This window comes from Ovis aries, chromosome 8 (genome assembly GCF_016772045.2).
Source record: "Ovis aries strain OAR_USU_Benz2616 breed Rambouillet chromosome 8, ARS-UI_Ramb_v3.0, whole genome shotgun sequence".
Taxonomy (NCBI): domain Eukaryota; kingdom Metazoa; phylum Chordata; class Mammalia; order Artiodactyla; family Bovidae; genus Ovis; species Ovis aries.
In genome coordinates this window covers 71,829,358-71,841,437 of record NC_056061.1, presented here as the reverse complement: position 1 = coordinate 71,841,437, position 12,080 = coordinate 71,829,358, and the positions used below count along the sequence as shown (strand labels likewise).

Here is a 12,080-nt window from a genome sequence, read left to right as displayed (position 1 = left end):
GTAAAGGCAGGAAAAATACAAATACATTAAAAAAATTCACAACCTTGGAGTAAAAAATTGTACTACTTGTGTCATAAATTGAACCCTGCTTTATTTTAAAATAAGCAAAAATAAAAATTAATAGAGCAATTCACACAGTTAAGTCAGAAGAAGAACTGCAACCCCAATTTAACTGATTTTTGATAATTATTGTCCCAATGAGTTTAGAAGAAACACAGCCCAAGAGATTATCATTTAGCATAGGAATAACAAATTAATATATACAAAACGCAATGCATTAGATAATTTTCTGATGCTGCGTTAGCATTGCATATAGCAAGGATTAGGAACAAAATAGAAATGTCTATTTCCTACCTATATCACTGGCTACCATCTTGGAAAACTTTCTGCTTTTGATCTTCACTGAAAATAATATTTTGATATAAAATGTCAAAATCTATTCAAAGTAAACTAAATGAATTAAATGTAATTAAAAGAAAATACTTTAAAGATACTATACCCTTTTCTATAAAATTATTCATTTTTTGTTCATCATCTGAATTGTGGGGTGATGAAGAACCTACACAGATGAAGACAATGGAAGGAACAGGCATACAGTCAGTCACAAACACTGAGTTGTCACAGGGAAAAGTACAAACAGAGTAATTTGGTAACCCCTAGGATAAGTTCCCACACTACTGGCCACAAGAAAATATTGCGTATATAGTTAATAAAAATTCATATAATATTACAGTAGCAATAGCAATCAGTAATACATTATCTTTCAGGGTAGACCAATCTCTAGTATATATATTAACTCTAACCTATAATAATTTTTCCATAAGATACAAGTATTTGGCAAAATCTTCATATATATTGTAAGTTGGAGAATAGATAAATAAAATATAAGGAGCTAACTGTTTGTGAAAGAAAATGTAAAAATTCTTGATATTAGTTAACTGAATAAGGTTTATCTAGTGGCACATAGAATCCTGTACAAGTACTATCCTGATGAGGCTACTTTAGAGTTAGCTTTCTAGATACAAACTTTAAAATTTTATATAAATTGTACTATTATCATACAGGTCTTTAAAATACTGAGGATAATACTTACAATTTTAGGTATGTTCACATATTTATTTTAATGAGGTATAAGATATTTTATTTCAACTGTGATTTTCAATAAGCTTATCTAATATTTTTATAATTGAGATTTTGTCCTTTTTTCTTAAAAATGTTTCTAAATTTTCACTGTATTTCTTTAACTTCTAACAAATCTTTTTATAAAGGAAATTCTACAAACTATCTATTCTTTATAACACATTTCAAATGATAGACATTATAATTTTCAAAATTTCTCCAGCTTATAAATCACTTCCCCTCCTTTGAATTCCTGTAAAAGTTTACTTGTTATTTTTCTTATGATGTTAATTACTTAACATCTTATATTTTGAGTTTACACACACTTGGCCTTTCCCACTGAACTGAAATGAGAAGCTGGGACCCCTATCTGATTGATCATTTCATCCCTTCAGGACTCAGTGGAGTTCTTAGCATGTAGGAATCTCTAGGTAAACATTTGCTGAATGAATAAACCTTTTCTGCTAGAAGTAAATGTCTAGAATATAACTGGAAGTAAATCGATTTTTCTGTGCTGATTTCTTTTTTATCCCAATGAAAGTTCTGAGCCTTAATAAATAAGGTCAAAATTTGACCTTTCCCCACAAAATCATACTTTCTTTTTTTGGCCAGGTGGAAAATATCCTTGAAGTCTCTTCTCAGAACAAGTAAAACCTGTCAACATTGGCAGGAGCCAATTACTTCTAAAATAGTCTCATAAAAATTACTCTTCTAAAACTACCTTATTTTTGCTAAATAGCATTTAGAGAGCCTCATAAATGCTATATCCAAAAATATCACACAGGAAACACTGAGCTCAGCAACATTTTCAAGAATATAAATAAGTACCCTCCTTTCTCATATAAATATAATTCATTAAAGATAATAGTTATGAGAAGATGTTATATATAATTTAAAATACTATTCATCTGACACTACATAACCACATGAATGTACAAAAATTAATACTTATTTTATTCTATATATTTTATATCAGAATAATAGCAAGATAGCATATCTAAACATGAATATAAAATTATAAAAATGTTCAGTAACTCCAACATAAAAGTAGGCAACATAAGCCATAGACATAAGTAAAAGAAGATCTTTTTTCCCCTAACTGAAAATGCCTACTACTAGTTGTCAAAACTTCCATGATAGCTTATGAAAAAGTTCCAAAAATGTTTTTAGCATTTCCTACTTGAATATATTTTACAAATTACTATGATTAAACAAGCACAGAAAATACATATAGCTTAAAAAATTTTTTTTCTCTAAGGTACATGGAAACTCCTGAGGTCACCATCTCATGATATGTGGCCTTGTGTTTTCTTCAATTTGAAATGTATATATACAAATACATACATACATATACACACATACACATAAATTTTGGATACAGTACTAAAAATATCCCAACATTACTAAAGTGCTCAGTGAAGCAATCCGAGTTCTCTGAAATAAAGATCAAACAGAGATGGCAGAAATAATTTTCTATGTTAATTCAGGATGGCAAGAATTTTCTATTTCAGAGTTATTGTTGGTTTATTTAAAAATAAATGGAAAGGGAAAATGATACTTGTAATTTGGATTTTCTCAGGATGAGTTTTGAATAGAGATTTGATATTAGTTGGCTAAATTATTCAGATCACAAATTTTGGTTATGGGATTTAAATGCTTTTCAAAAAGTTTCTCCTCTCTTATATGTATTATCTCAAATGAACATATTGGTTGTGATAAAGGGCAGATGATGCCCTTTCATTTTCTATAACAGAGGTACTCTTCTTAGTATTTATGATTCTGTTGAACTTCCAACTCACTTTTTATGCATTTCTTCTTCTTCCAAAAATACAAACATTGTTTTCTAGTAACTATTTCCAGAGGTTTATTCTGATTTCTATGATAGTTCTTAGTATTCATGCATGACTAACTATCTCCTGGTATATAAAACATGTTTTAGGTACAATTATTGCCTACTAGTTTGGTTTGCTTTTGTAAAAGTGGTCTTTCCTGGTATGCATGAATGGATACGAGTCTTCAAAAACTCTTCAGAGCATAATCAGGGACTAAACTAAATAAAAGTTTGTGTCTAAAGATGAGAATCTGTGATTTATCAATAATTTCTGAGGTCACAATTTTTACTTTGCATTTCAAACACCTGAAAAATGCCTGGTGTCATAAATTTCTGCATGTTATAACTATATCCTCTTTTCCTCTGAACCAAAGAGCACAGTATATTTGAAAATGCTGAATGATGTTTAAGTTGCTCTGGTACAAAAGAGAGAATCTGGAATTTTTACCACTACGCACTTTTTATATTTACTTATATTGAAGTATACTTACATGTTTATCTCTTCCAACAACACAAGAAAATACTCTACACATGGACATCACCAGATGGTCAATGCCAAAATCTGACTGATTATATTATTTGCAGCCAAAGATGGAGAAGCTCTATACAGTCAGCAAAAACAAGACTGGGAGCTGACTGTGGCTCAGATCATGAACTTCTTATTGCCAAATTCAGACTGAAACTGAAGAAAGCAGGGAAAACCACTAGATCATTCAGTATGACCTAAATTAAATCCCTTATGATTACACAGTGGAAGTGAGAAATCGATTTAAGGGACTAGATCTGATAGAGTACCTGATGAACTATGGCCGGAGGTTCCTGACATTGTACAGGAAACAGGGATCAAGACCTTCCCCATGGAAAATAAATGCAAAAAAGCAAAATGGCTGGCTGAGGGGGCCTTACAAATAGCTGTGAAAAGAAGAGAAGTGAAAAGCAAAGGAGAAAAGGAAAGATACAAACATCTGAATGCAGAGTTCCAAAGAATAGCAAGGAGAGATAAGAAAGCCTTCCTCAGCGATCAGTCCAAAGAAATAGAGGAAAACAACAGAACGGGAAGGACTAGAGATCTCTTCAAGAAAATTAGAGATACCAAGGGAACATTTCATGCAAAGATGGGCTTGATAAAGGACAGAAATGGTCTGGACCTAACAGAAGCAGAAGATATTAAGAAGAGGTGGCAAGAATACACAGAAGAACTGTACAAAAAAAGATCTTCACGACCAAGATAATAATGATGGTACGATCACTCACCTAAAGCCAGACATCCTGGAATGTGAAGTCAAGTAGGTCGTAGAAAGCATCACTACGAATAAAGCTAGTGGAGGTGATGGAATTCCAGTTGAGCTATTTCAAATCCTGAAAGATGATGCTGTGAAAGTGCTGCACTCAATATGCCAGCAAATTTGGAAAACTCAGCAGTGGCCACAGGACTGGAAAAGGTCAGTTTTCATTCCAATCCCAAAGAAAGGCAATGCCAAAGAATGCTCAAACTAAACTAAGATCATGGCATCTGGTCCCATCACTTCATGGGAAATAGATGGGGAAACACTGGAAACAGTGTCAGGCTTTATTTTTTTGGGCTCCAAAATCACTGCAGATGGTGACTGCAGCCATGAAATTAAAAGATGCTTACTCCCTGGAAGGAAAGTTATGACCAACCTAGATAGCATATTCAAAAGCAGAGACATTACTTTGCCAATAAAGGTCCGTCTAGCCAAGGCTATGCTTTTTCCAGTGGTCAAGTATGGATGTGAGAGTTGGACTGTGAAGAAAGTTGAGCATCTAAGAATTGATGCTTCTGAACTGCAGTGTTGGAAAAGACTCTTGAGAGTCCCTTGGACTGCAAGGAGATCCAACCAGTCCATCCTAAAGGAGATCAGTCCTGGGTATACTTTGGAAGGACTGATGCTAAAGCTGAAACTCCAATATTTGGCCACCTCATGTGAAGAGCTGACTCACTGGAAAAGACTCTGATGCTGGGAGGGACTGGGGGCAGGAGGAGAAGGGGACGCCAGAGGATGAGATGGTTGGATGGCATCACCAACTCGATGGACGTGAGTTTGGGTGAACTCTGGGAGTTGGTGATGGACAGGGAGGCCTGGAGTGCTACAATTCATGGGGTCGCAAAGAGTTGGACACAACTGAGGGACTGAACTGAACTGCACAATTGCACTCATCTCACACGCTAGTAAAGTAATGCTCAAAATTCTCCAAGCCAGGCTTCAGCAATACGTGAACCGTGAACTTCCAGATGTTCAAGCTGGTTTTAGAAAAGGCAGAGGAACCAGAGATCAAATTGCCAACATCCGCTGGATCATCGAAAAAGCAAGAGAGTTTCAGAAAAACATATATTTCTGCTTTAGTGACTATGTCAAAGCCTTTGTGGGGATCACAATAAACTGCGGAAAATTCTGAAAGAGATGGGAATACAGACCACCTGACCTGCCTCTTGAGAAATCTGTATGCAGGTCAGGAAGCAACAGTTAGAACTGGACATGGAACAACAGACTGGTTTCAAATAGGAAAAGGAGTACATTAAGTCTGTATATTGTCACCCTGCTTATTTAACTTATGTGCAGATACATCATGAGAAACGCTGGGCTGGAAGAAGCACAAGTTGGAATCAAGATTGCCGGGAGAAATATCAGTAACCTCAGATATGCAGATGACAACATCCTTATGGCAGAAAGTGAAGAGGAACTAAAAAGCCTCTTGATGAAAGTGAAAGAGGAGAGTGAAAAAATTGGCTTAAAGTTCAACATTCAGAAAACTAAGATCCATGGCATCTGGTCCCATCACCTCATGGGAAATAGATGGGGAAACAGTGTAAACAGTGTCAGACTTTATTTTGGGAGCTCCAAATTCACTGCAGATGGTGACTGCAGCCATGAAATTAAAAGACACTTACTCCTTGGAAGGAAAGTTATGATCAACCTATATAGCATATTCAAAAGCAGAGACATTACTTTGACAACAAAGGTCCATTTATTCAAGGTTATGGTTTTTCCAGTGGTCACGTATGGATGTGAGATTTGGACTGTGAAGAAAGCTGAGCATCGAAGAATTGATGCTTTTGAACTGTGGTGGTGAAGACTCTCGAGAGTCCCTTGGACTGCAAGGAGATCCAACCAGTCCATCCTAAAGGAGATCAGTCCTGGGTGTTCACTGGAAGGACAGATGCTGAAGCTGAAACTCCAGTACTTTGGCCACCTCATGGGAAGAGCTGACTCATTGGAAAAGACCCTCCCTGATGCTGGGAGGGATTGGGGGCAGGAGGAGAAGGGGACGAGAGAGGATGAGATGGCAGGATGGCATCACCTACTCGATGGACATGAGTTTGGGTGAACTCTGGGAGTTGGTGATGGACAGGGAGGTCTGGCATGCTACTGTTCATGAGGTCGCAAACACTCGGACATGACTAAGCGACTGAACAGACTGAACTGATCATGTTAATCTACAATTACCTCTTGTTGGGTTATTTCAAATTGTTATTTATACATACCTACTGAAAGTATGCCTTAGGATTAAAAGGAGTATTAATGTACTTTGGCTGAATCTTGTTAAAATACATTTGATGGTCATTTAATATATTAAAAGACAATATATCACATGTCCACGTTTTCCAGTTTGGTTTATAGACTTAACATACTGATAACTGCATTCACATGGCCTTGAGGTAAGGTGAGAAGATCGGAATAGTACTGTATATAGTTGGAGGAAAAACAGCAATAATTAAGAGAGATATTATAATTCAAAATTATATTGAGAAATAGCTTTCATCCTGTGAGACGGGAAGTACATACTGCTCCACATTATTTGTTCAGTGTTATGCTACCAATGTTCAGCCCTAATATTATATATTATAGTTGCATCTATTTTATTAGTGTTATGACTGAACTTAAATGTGAAACTTAAATAATAAGAAAACCAGAAGGTGTATATATTTTAAAAGAAGAAAAGATTAGCTTGAGCAATATCAGGAAAATGCAATTTTAAAAAGAAAACCTCACATAAGCTTTTATGGTCCTACAGCTAATAAAATGGTCAACTGAAATATGAGGAAGTAAAATGCACTTTAGTTTTTCTTATTCTTTAATAATTTATGATATAGCAGAACTACACATGGAGGATCAAAATCTGTCCATGAACAGTGTTACTTTAAGCTAAGAACAATCTTTCCACAAGAAAGCTGATGAAAAGTCCCAGCCTTCAAACACGTTTATTAAAATTATGAAGTTAAACTATTACATTTTAGCAAATTTTCAATCCACTAAAAAAAAAAACCCAATAAATTCAGGATCCTCTTAATTTTAATTAAGGAGAATTAAAAGTAATGTTCCTCTGAAATAGTAACATATACATAGGTTACATAAGGCCAATATATGGATAACAAAGGACAAATGCTTTAATATAGCTATAAAATTATATATTACTTTGATTAAATCAAAACCAAATATAACTAGTCTACAATTATTCTAACTGTCCACAGTCACCACTAGACAATAAGTGTTAAAAATCTCTCATAACATTTAAATAGACATTATTCAAGGATTAGAGCATTATTTTACCAGCTGACTCCAGGACTACCAAGAACAAAGACAAGACTGCAGATAACTAAACCTCTGATCCAATGGTAAGAAATAAGATCTATTTTCTTCCCAAAAGTGTAAATATTAGAAAGCTAAATAAACTCCTGCATTACTCTCAACAGGTAACACTTGTAGATTTTTATCTAATGCATTTCTTTTAACTTAATTAGAATGCAAAGAATATAGTTATAATTTTAAGAATAAATAGGTAACACAAAAGCTCCATGTAGGTGTATTTTAAATGTTTATCTATAAAAATTTTGCACATTATATTTTTCGTAGCACTACAACTACTAATAAAATAAAAAGCAAATTACCGGAAGTTGGAGATTTGCAGCGATCTTCTGGGACTACTGCCCCTTCACTAATGTCGCACAGACCTGCTGAAAAACAAAACCCAGACCAAGTCACACCACACACAAGTTTATGTAAGTGCAGTTGTACCTCCTATTTACAGTACATTTCTAATGACAGTCCAGTTTTAAAAACTAAACAGGTTATCAGACTATGATGTTCAATAGCTTTGAGATAGGAATATAGCAGCATTCTGATATTAAAACTAATACAGAAGTCACCAGTTAAATCAGTAACAATTTTCAATCTGCTGTTCTTCAAGGACATTAGACATAACATAGGATTTTGTTCAAAGTCAGCAATTTGAGGGCATATGATATACTGCTTATTAAATTTCTCTTGAGGGAAAAATTTATTTGGTGACTTTTTTGGTGATTTTTTTTTTTTTTTTTTTACATTATAGGGACTCCCAACTCATGTCTCAAAGTTGTTTCTGCTAAGTATATTTCAAATATACTCCCTTAAATATTACTGACAAATAATTAAGAAAATATTTTGTACCACCAAATTTGCAACATTTAAAATACAATCATACCGTGTTTTATTGCATTTTTCTGAAATTGCTTTTTTTGAAAAACAAATGGAAGGTTGCGGGCACCTTGCATGGAGATGGCCTACAGATACCATTTTTTTTTAACAGTATTTGTCACTTCATGTTTCTATGTCATATCTTGGTTAATTCTCATAACAATCACATAAGAGTTTGAAATATTACATTTTCTATGATGATCTGTGATCACAATCTTTAATGTTACTATTTTTAATTGTTTTGGGGCACCACACACCACACTCACATAAGATAGCAAACTTAGCTAAGAAACATCTGTGTTCTGACTGCTCCATTGACCTGCCCTTCCCATCTTTCTCTCTCTTTCTCCTCAGGCTTCCCTATTCCCTGAGACACAAAATTGAGAGTACATCAGTTAATAACCCTACAATGGCCTCTAAGGGTTCAGGTGAAAGGATGAGTCAGTCAGTCACTCTCCGTTCTCTTTAAATCCAAAACCAGAAATAATTAAGCTTGGTGAGGAAGGCATGTCAAAAACTCAGGAAGGCTAGAACCTAGGCCTCTTAAGCCAAACAGTTATCCAAGTTGTGACAGTAAAGGAAAAGTTCTTGAAGGAAGTTCAATGTGCTACTCCAATGAACACATGAATGATCGAGTGAAATGGCCTTGCTCTGACAGGCAGAAAGCTTCAGTGGTCTGGATAGAAGATTCCATCAGTCACAACATCCCTTTAACCCAAAACCCAATCCAGAGCAAGGCCCTAACTCTCTTTAATTTTAAGAAGACTGAGAGTGGTATGGAAGCTGCAGAAAACTCTGAAGTTGGAAGAGGCTGGTTCATAAGCATTAAGAACAGAAGCCATCTCCACAATACAGAAATACAAAGTGAAGCAGCGAGTTATCCAGGAAATCTAGTAAGATAATTAATGAAGGTGGCTATACCAGTCAACAGATTTCCAATGTAGATGAACAGCCTTCTACTGGAAGATGCCATCTAGGACACTCATAGCCAGGGAGCTTGGGATAGCTGGGCAATGGACAAAAGCTGCATGTCTAGGCCTCAGAAGTTATCAGGTGTGAAATCAACATATGTGCACGTTATGACCAGTATCTGCCTTTCTACTCCTCTGGTAGAAGACATAACGTCACAATCTTTACAGTCCCTGAGAGAGCTCTTACAGAAACATTTAGAGAATGCTGAGTACTGGACTGGGCTTCCCAGGTGGCGCTAGCGGTAAGGAACCCGCCTGACAATGTAGGAGACATAAGGGCACAGGTTCAATCCCTAGCTCGGGAAGCTCTCCTGGAGGAGGGCATGGCAATCCACTCCAGTACTCTTGCCTGGAGAATTCCACAGATGGAGGAGCCTGGTGGGCTACAGTCCATAGGGTCACAAAGAATCAGACATGTCTGAAGCAACTTAGCACACACGAGTACTGAATTGAGTTTATAAGGAGTGTCTTCTATTTTGAACTGTGTCTTACTGTCTTCACTGAATAGGGAGCTTTTGAATGACAGTTTTTTTTTTTTTCTTTTTAACTTTCATCAAACTAATGATTCTAGAAAAACAGAAAAACTAGTCTTTCTAAGATCATAGATTAATTATAGGTATGCATGTATTAATCTCTGACATAATATCTATATACATAAATAAACTTTTCCTTGATAAAGCCTTAAGATAGCAGGTCTTTAAACAGTAGAGATATATGGAAACAATTCAAGTGTCTATTGGTAGATGCATAGATGAAAAAGAGTTATAAATATACAATGGAATATTATTCAGCCATAAAAATGAATGAAATTTTGCCATTTGTGACAAGTGGATGGACCTTGAGGACATTATGCTAAGTGAAGTAAATCAGGCAGAGAACGACAAACACCATGTGATCTCATATTCCTCAACTAAGTAAATAAATAGCGACAATATGTTCCAGTATTACAATGAGCTTGGTACTGAATAAAAATAATCAATTTTGAAATTTTGAGCCTTTGGCATTTTGTCAACTGTTTGAGCAAACTCTGGGAGACAGTGGAGGACAGAAGAGCCTTGTGTGCTACAGTCCATGGGGTCACAAAGAGTTGGATATAATTTAGCGACCGAACGACAACTAAACTCTATAAAAATGTAGTAAGAGATGTTAATTTTCCTTCTTAAAACAGCCTAGGAGAAATCATTTAGGAAGCTAAATTCAAGTGTGATAGGAATAATTTAGTTATTAAATTCTGGAATAAGCTAAAAATCCCTTCCATGCTTTCCATCTGACTCAGGGTAAAAGCTAAAGTAAAGTCCAAGAAGACTGGTTGATGTATATGATCCTATGGTACGTGACTGTGGTATTCATTATGTGACTATGGGTATCCCATTACCTCTCTGACTTTATTTCCTCTCCTACCTACTTCACCATCTCCCTGACTCTCTCTCATCAGCCACACTGATCCTTCACTGTAACCTTGAACTCACTAGTTACACTGCTTCTGAGCCACTGTACTTGCTATTCTCTACCTGAAATGTTCTCTCTACAGACACCCTCATGAAGAACAGCTGTCTCCTTTAAATCTTTGCTCAAGATGCTCTATTTAGAATGTAACACCCTTGTCACTATTTCAAATCCCCCTCATTTAATTATTTTCTCCTTTGGCACTACTATGTAACTTAATATATACCACTTATCTTTTCAAACTCTGTCTTTTCCAGTATGATGTGAGCTACATGAGGGTAGAATATTTGGTCTGTTTTAATACTGTGCTGGCTGAAAAGTTTGTTTGGGCTTTTCCGTAAGATGGTATGTGTGCGTGTGGGGGTGTCTGGCTCTTTGAGACATGAATGGACTGTACCCTGCCAGGCTTCTCTGTCCATGTAATTTTCCAGGCAAAGACATTGGAGTAGGTTGCTATTTCCTACTCCAGGGGATCTTCCCGACCCAGGAACAGAACCCACGTCTTTTTGCCGCCTGCATTGGCAGGCGGATTCTTTACTACTGCACTACCTGGTAAGATGATATAGAAAAACCCAGTTGAACTTTCTGGTCAACAACCCAACAGAATTACGATAATCAGCAGATACATATATGTAGCTGAACTACTTCACCACTACTTGTACCCTGTGACAGTTTCATAATTTTTATTATGAAAATACTGTAGATATTTTACTCAATAGTTCAACTGTATTTTAAGACAACTACAAAACACTTAAATGACAATGTTTTGTCTCACAAAATAATTTCATGAGTGCCATCATATTCTTTATGAAAACCTACTAGCACCAAGTAGTAGCAAAAAAAAGTTTCTCCATTCATACTGATCTATTATAAAAGACAGAACAACTTCATGGTATTTGGGCTTCACTTCAAGAATATATGCTAAAACATACACTTTAGCAAAAAATCTTTTTTGCATCAATGTAATCAAAGAATTTTAGTAACAATTATTCTATATTTTATTTTATTTAAAATATAAATATATTTTAGAAGCAAGACATAAATATTCTTGAAATGTTAAAGTATGTTTTAAAATAATTTTCTCTTAATTTTTAACTTTTTCTTTCTCCTTAATATTGTTCAAGTGAGCATAACAATAACATCTTAAACTGATAAAAATTTAAGTAGTTCTCCTGCTTAAGTTCTCCTGCTTACACATTTATACCTAAATGTGTAACTCTTCAATACAAACTGAAGCAT

The 12,080-nt window shown here is 35.3% G+C and overlaps 1 protein-coding gene across 5 annotated transcripts in view; it reads right to left on the bottom strand.

Moving 5' to 3' along the window:
* The window catches only part of STXBP5 (syntaxin binding protein 5), a 168,727-nt gene that overhangs the window by 37,676 nt on the left and 118,971 nt on the right, over positions 1-12,080 (bottom strand). The window contains exons 19-21 of one of the 5 annotated variants that reach the window (XM_004011402.6): positions 7,860-7,925; positions 500-559; positions 355-402 (exon numbers count right to left, since the gene is read on the bottom strand). In XM_004011402.6, the coding sequence (XP_004011451.3) occupies positions 355-402; positions 500-559; positions 7,860-7,925 (174 nt within the window). The remainder of the gene's footprint in view (positions 1-354; positions 403-499; positions 560-7,859; positions 7,926-12,080) is intronic. The other 4 variants (XM_042253772.2, XM_042253773.2, XM_004011401.6 and 1 more) reach the window with 4 other exon arrangements.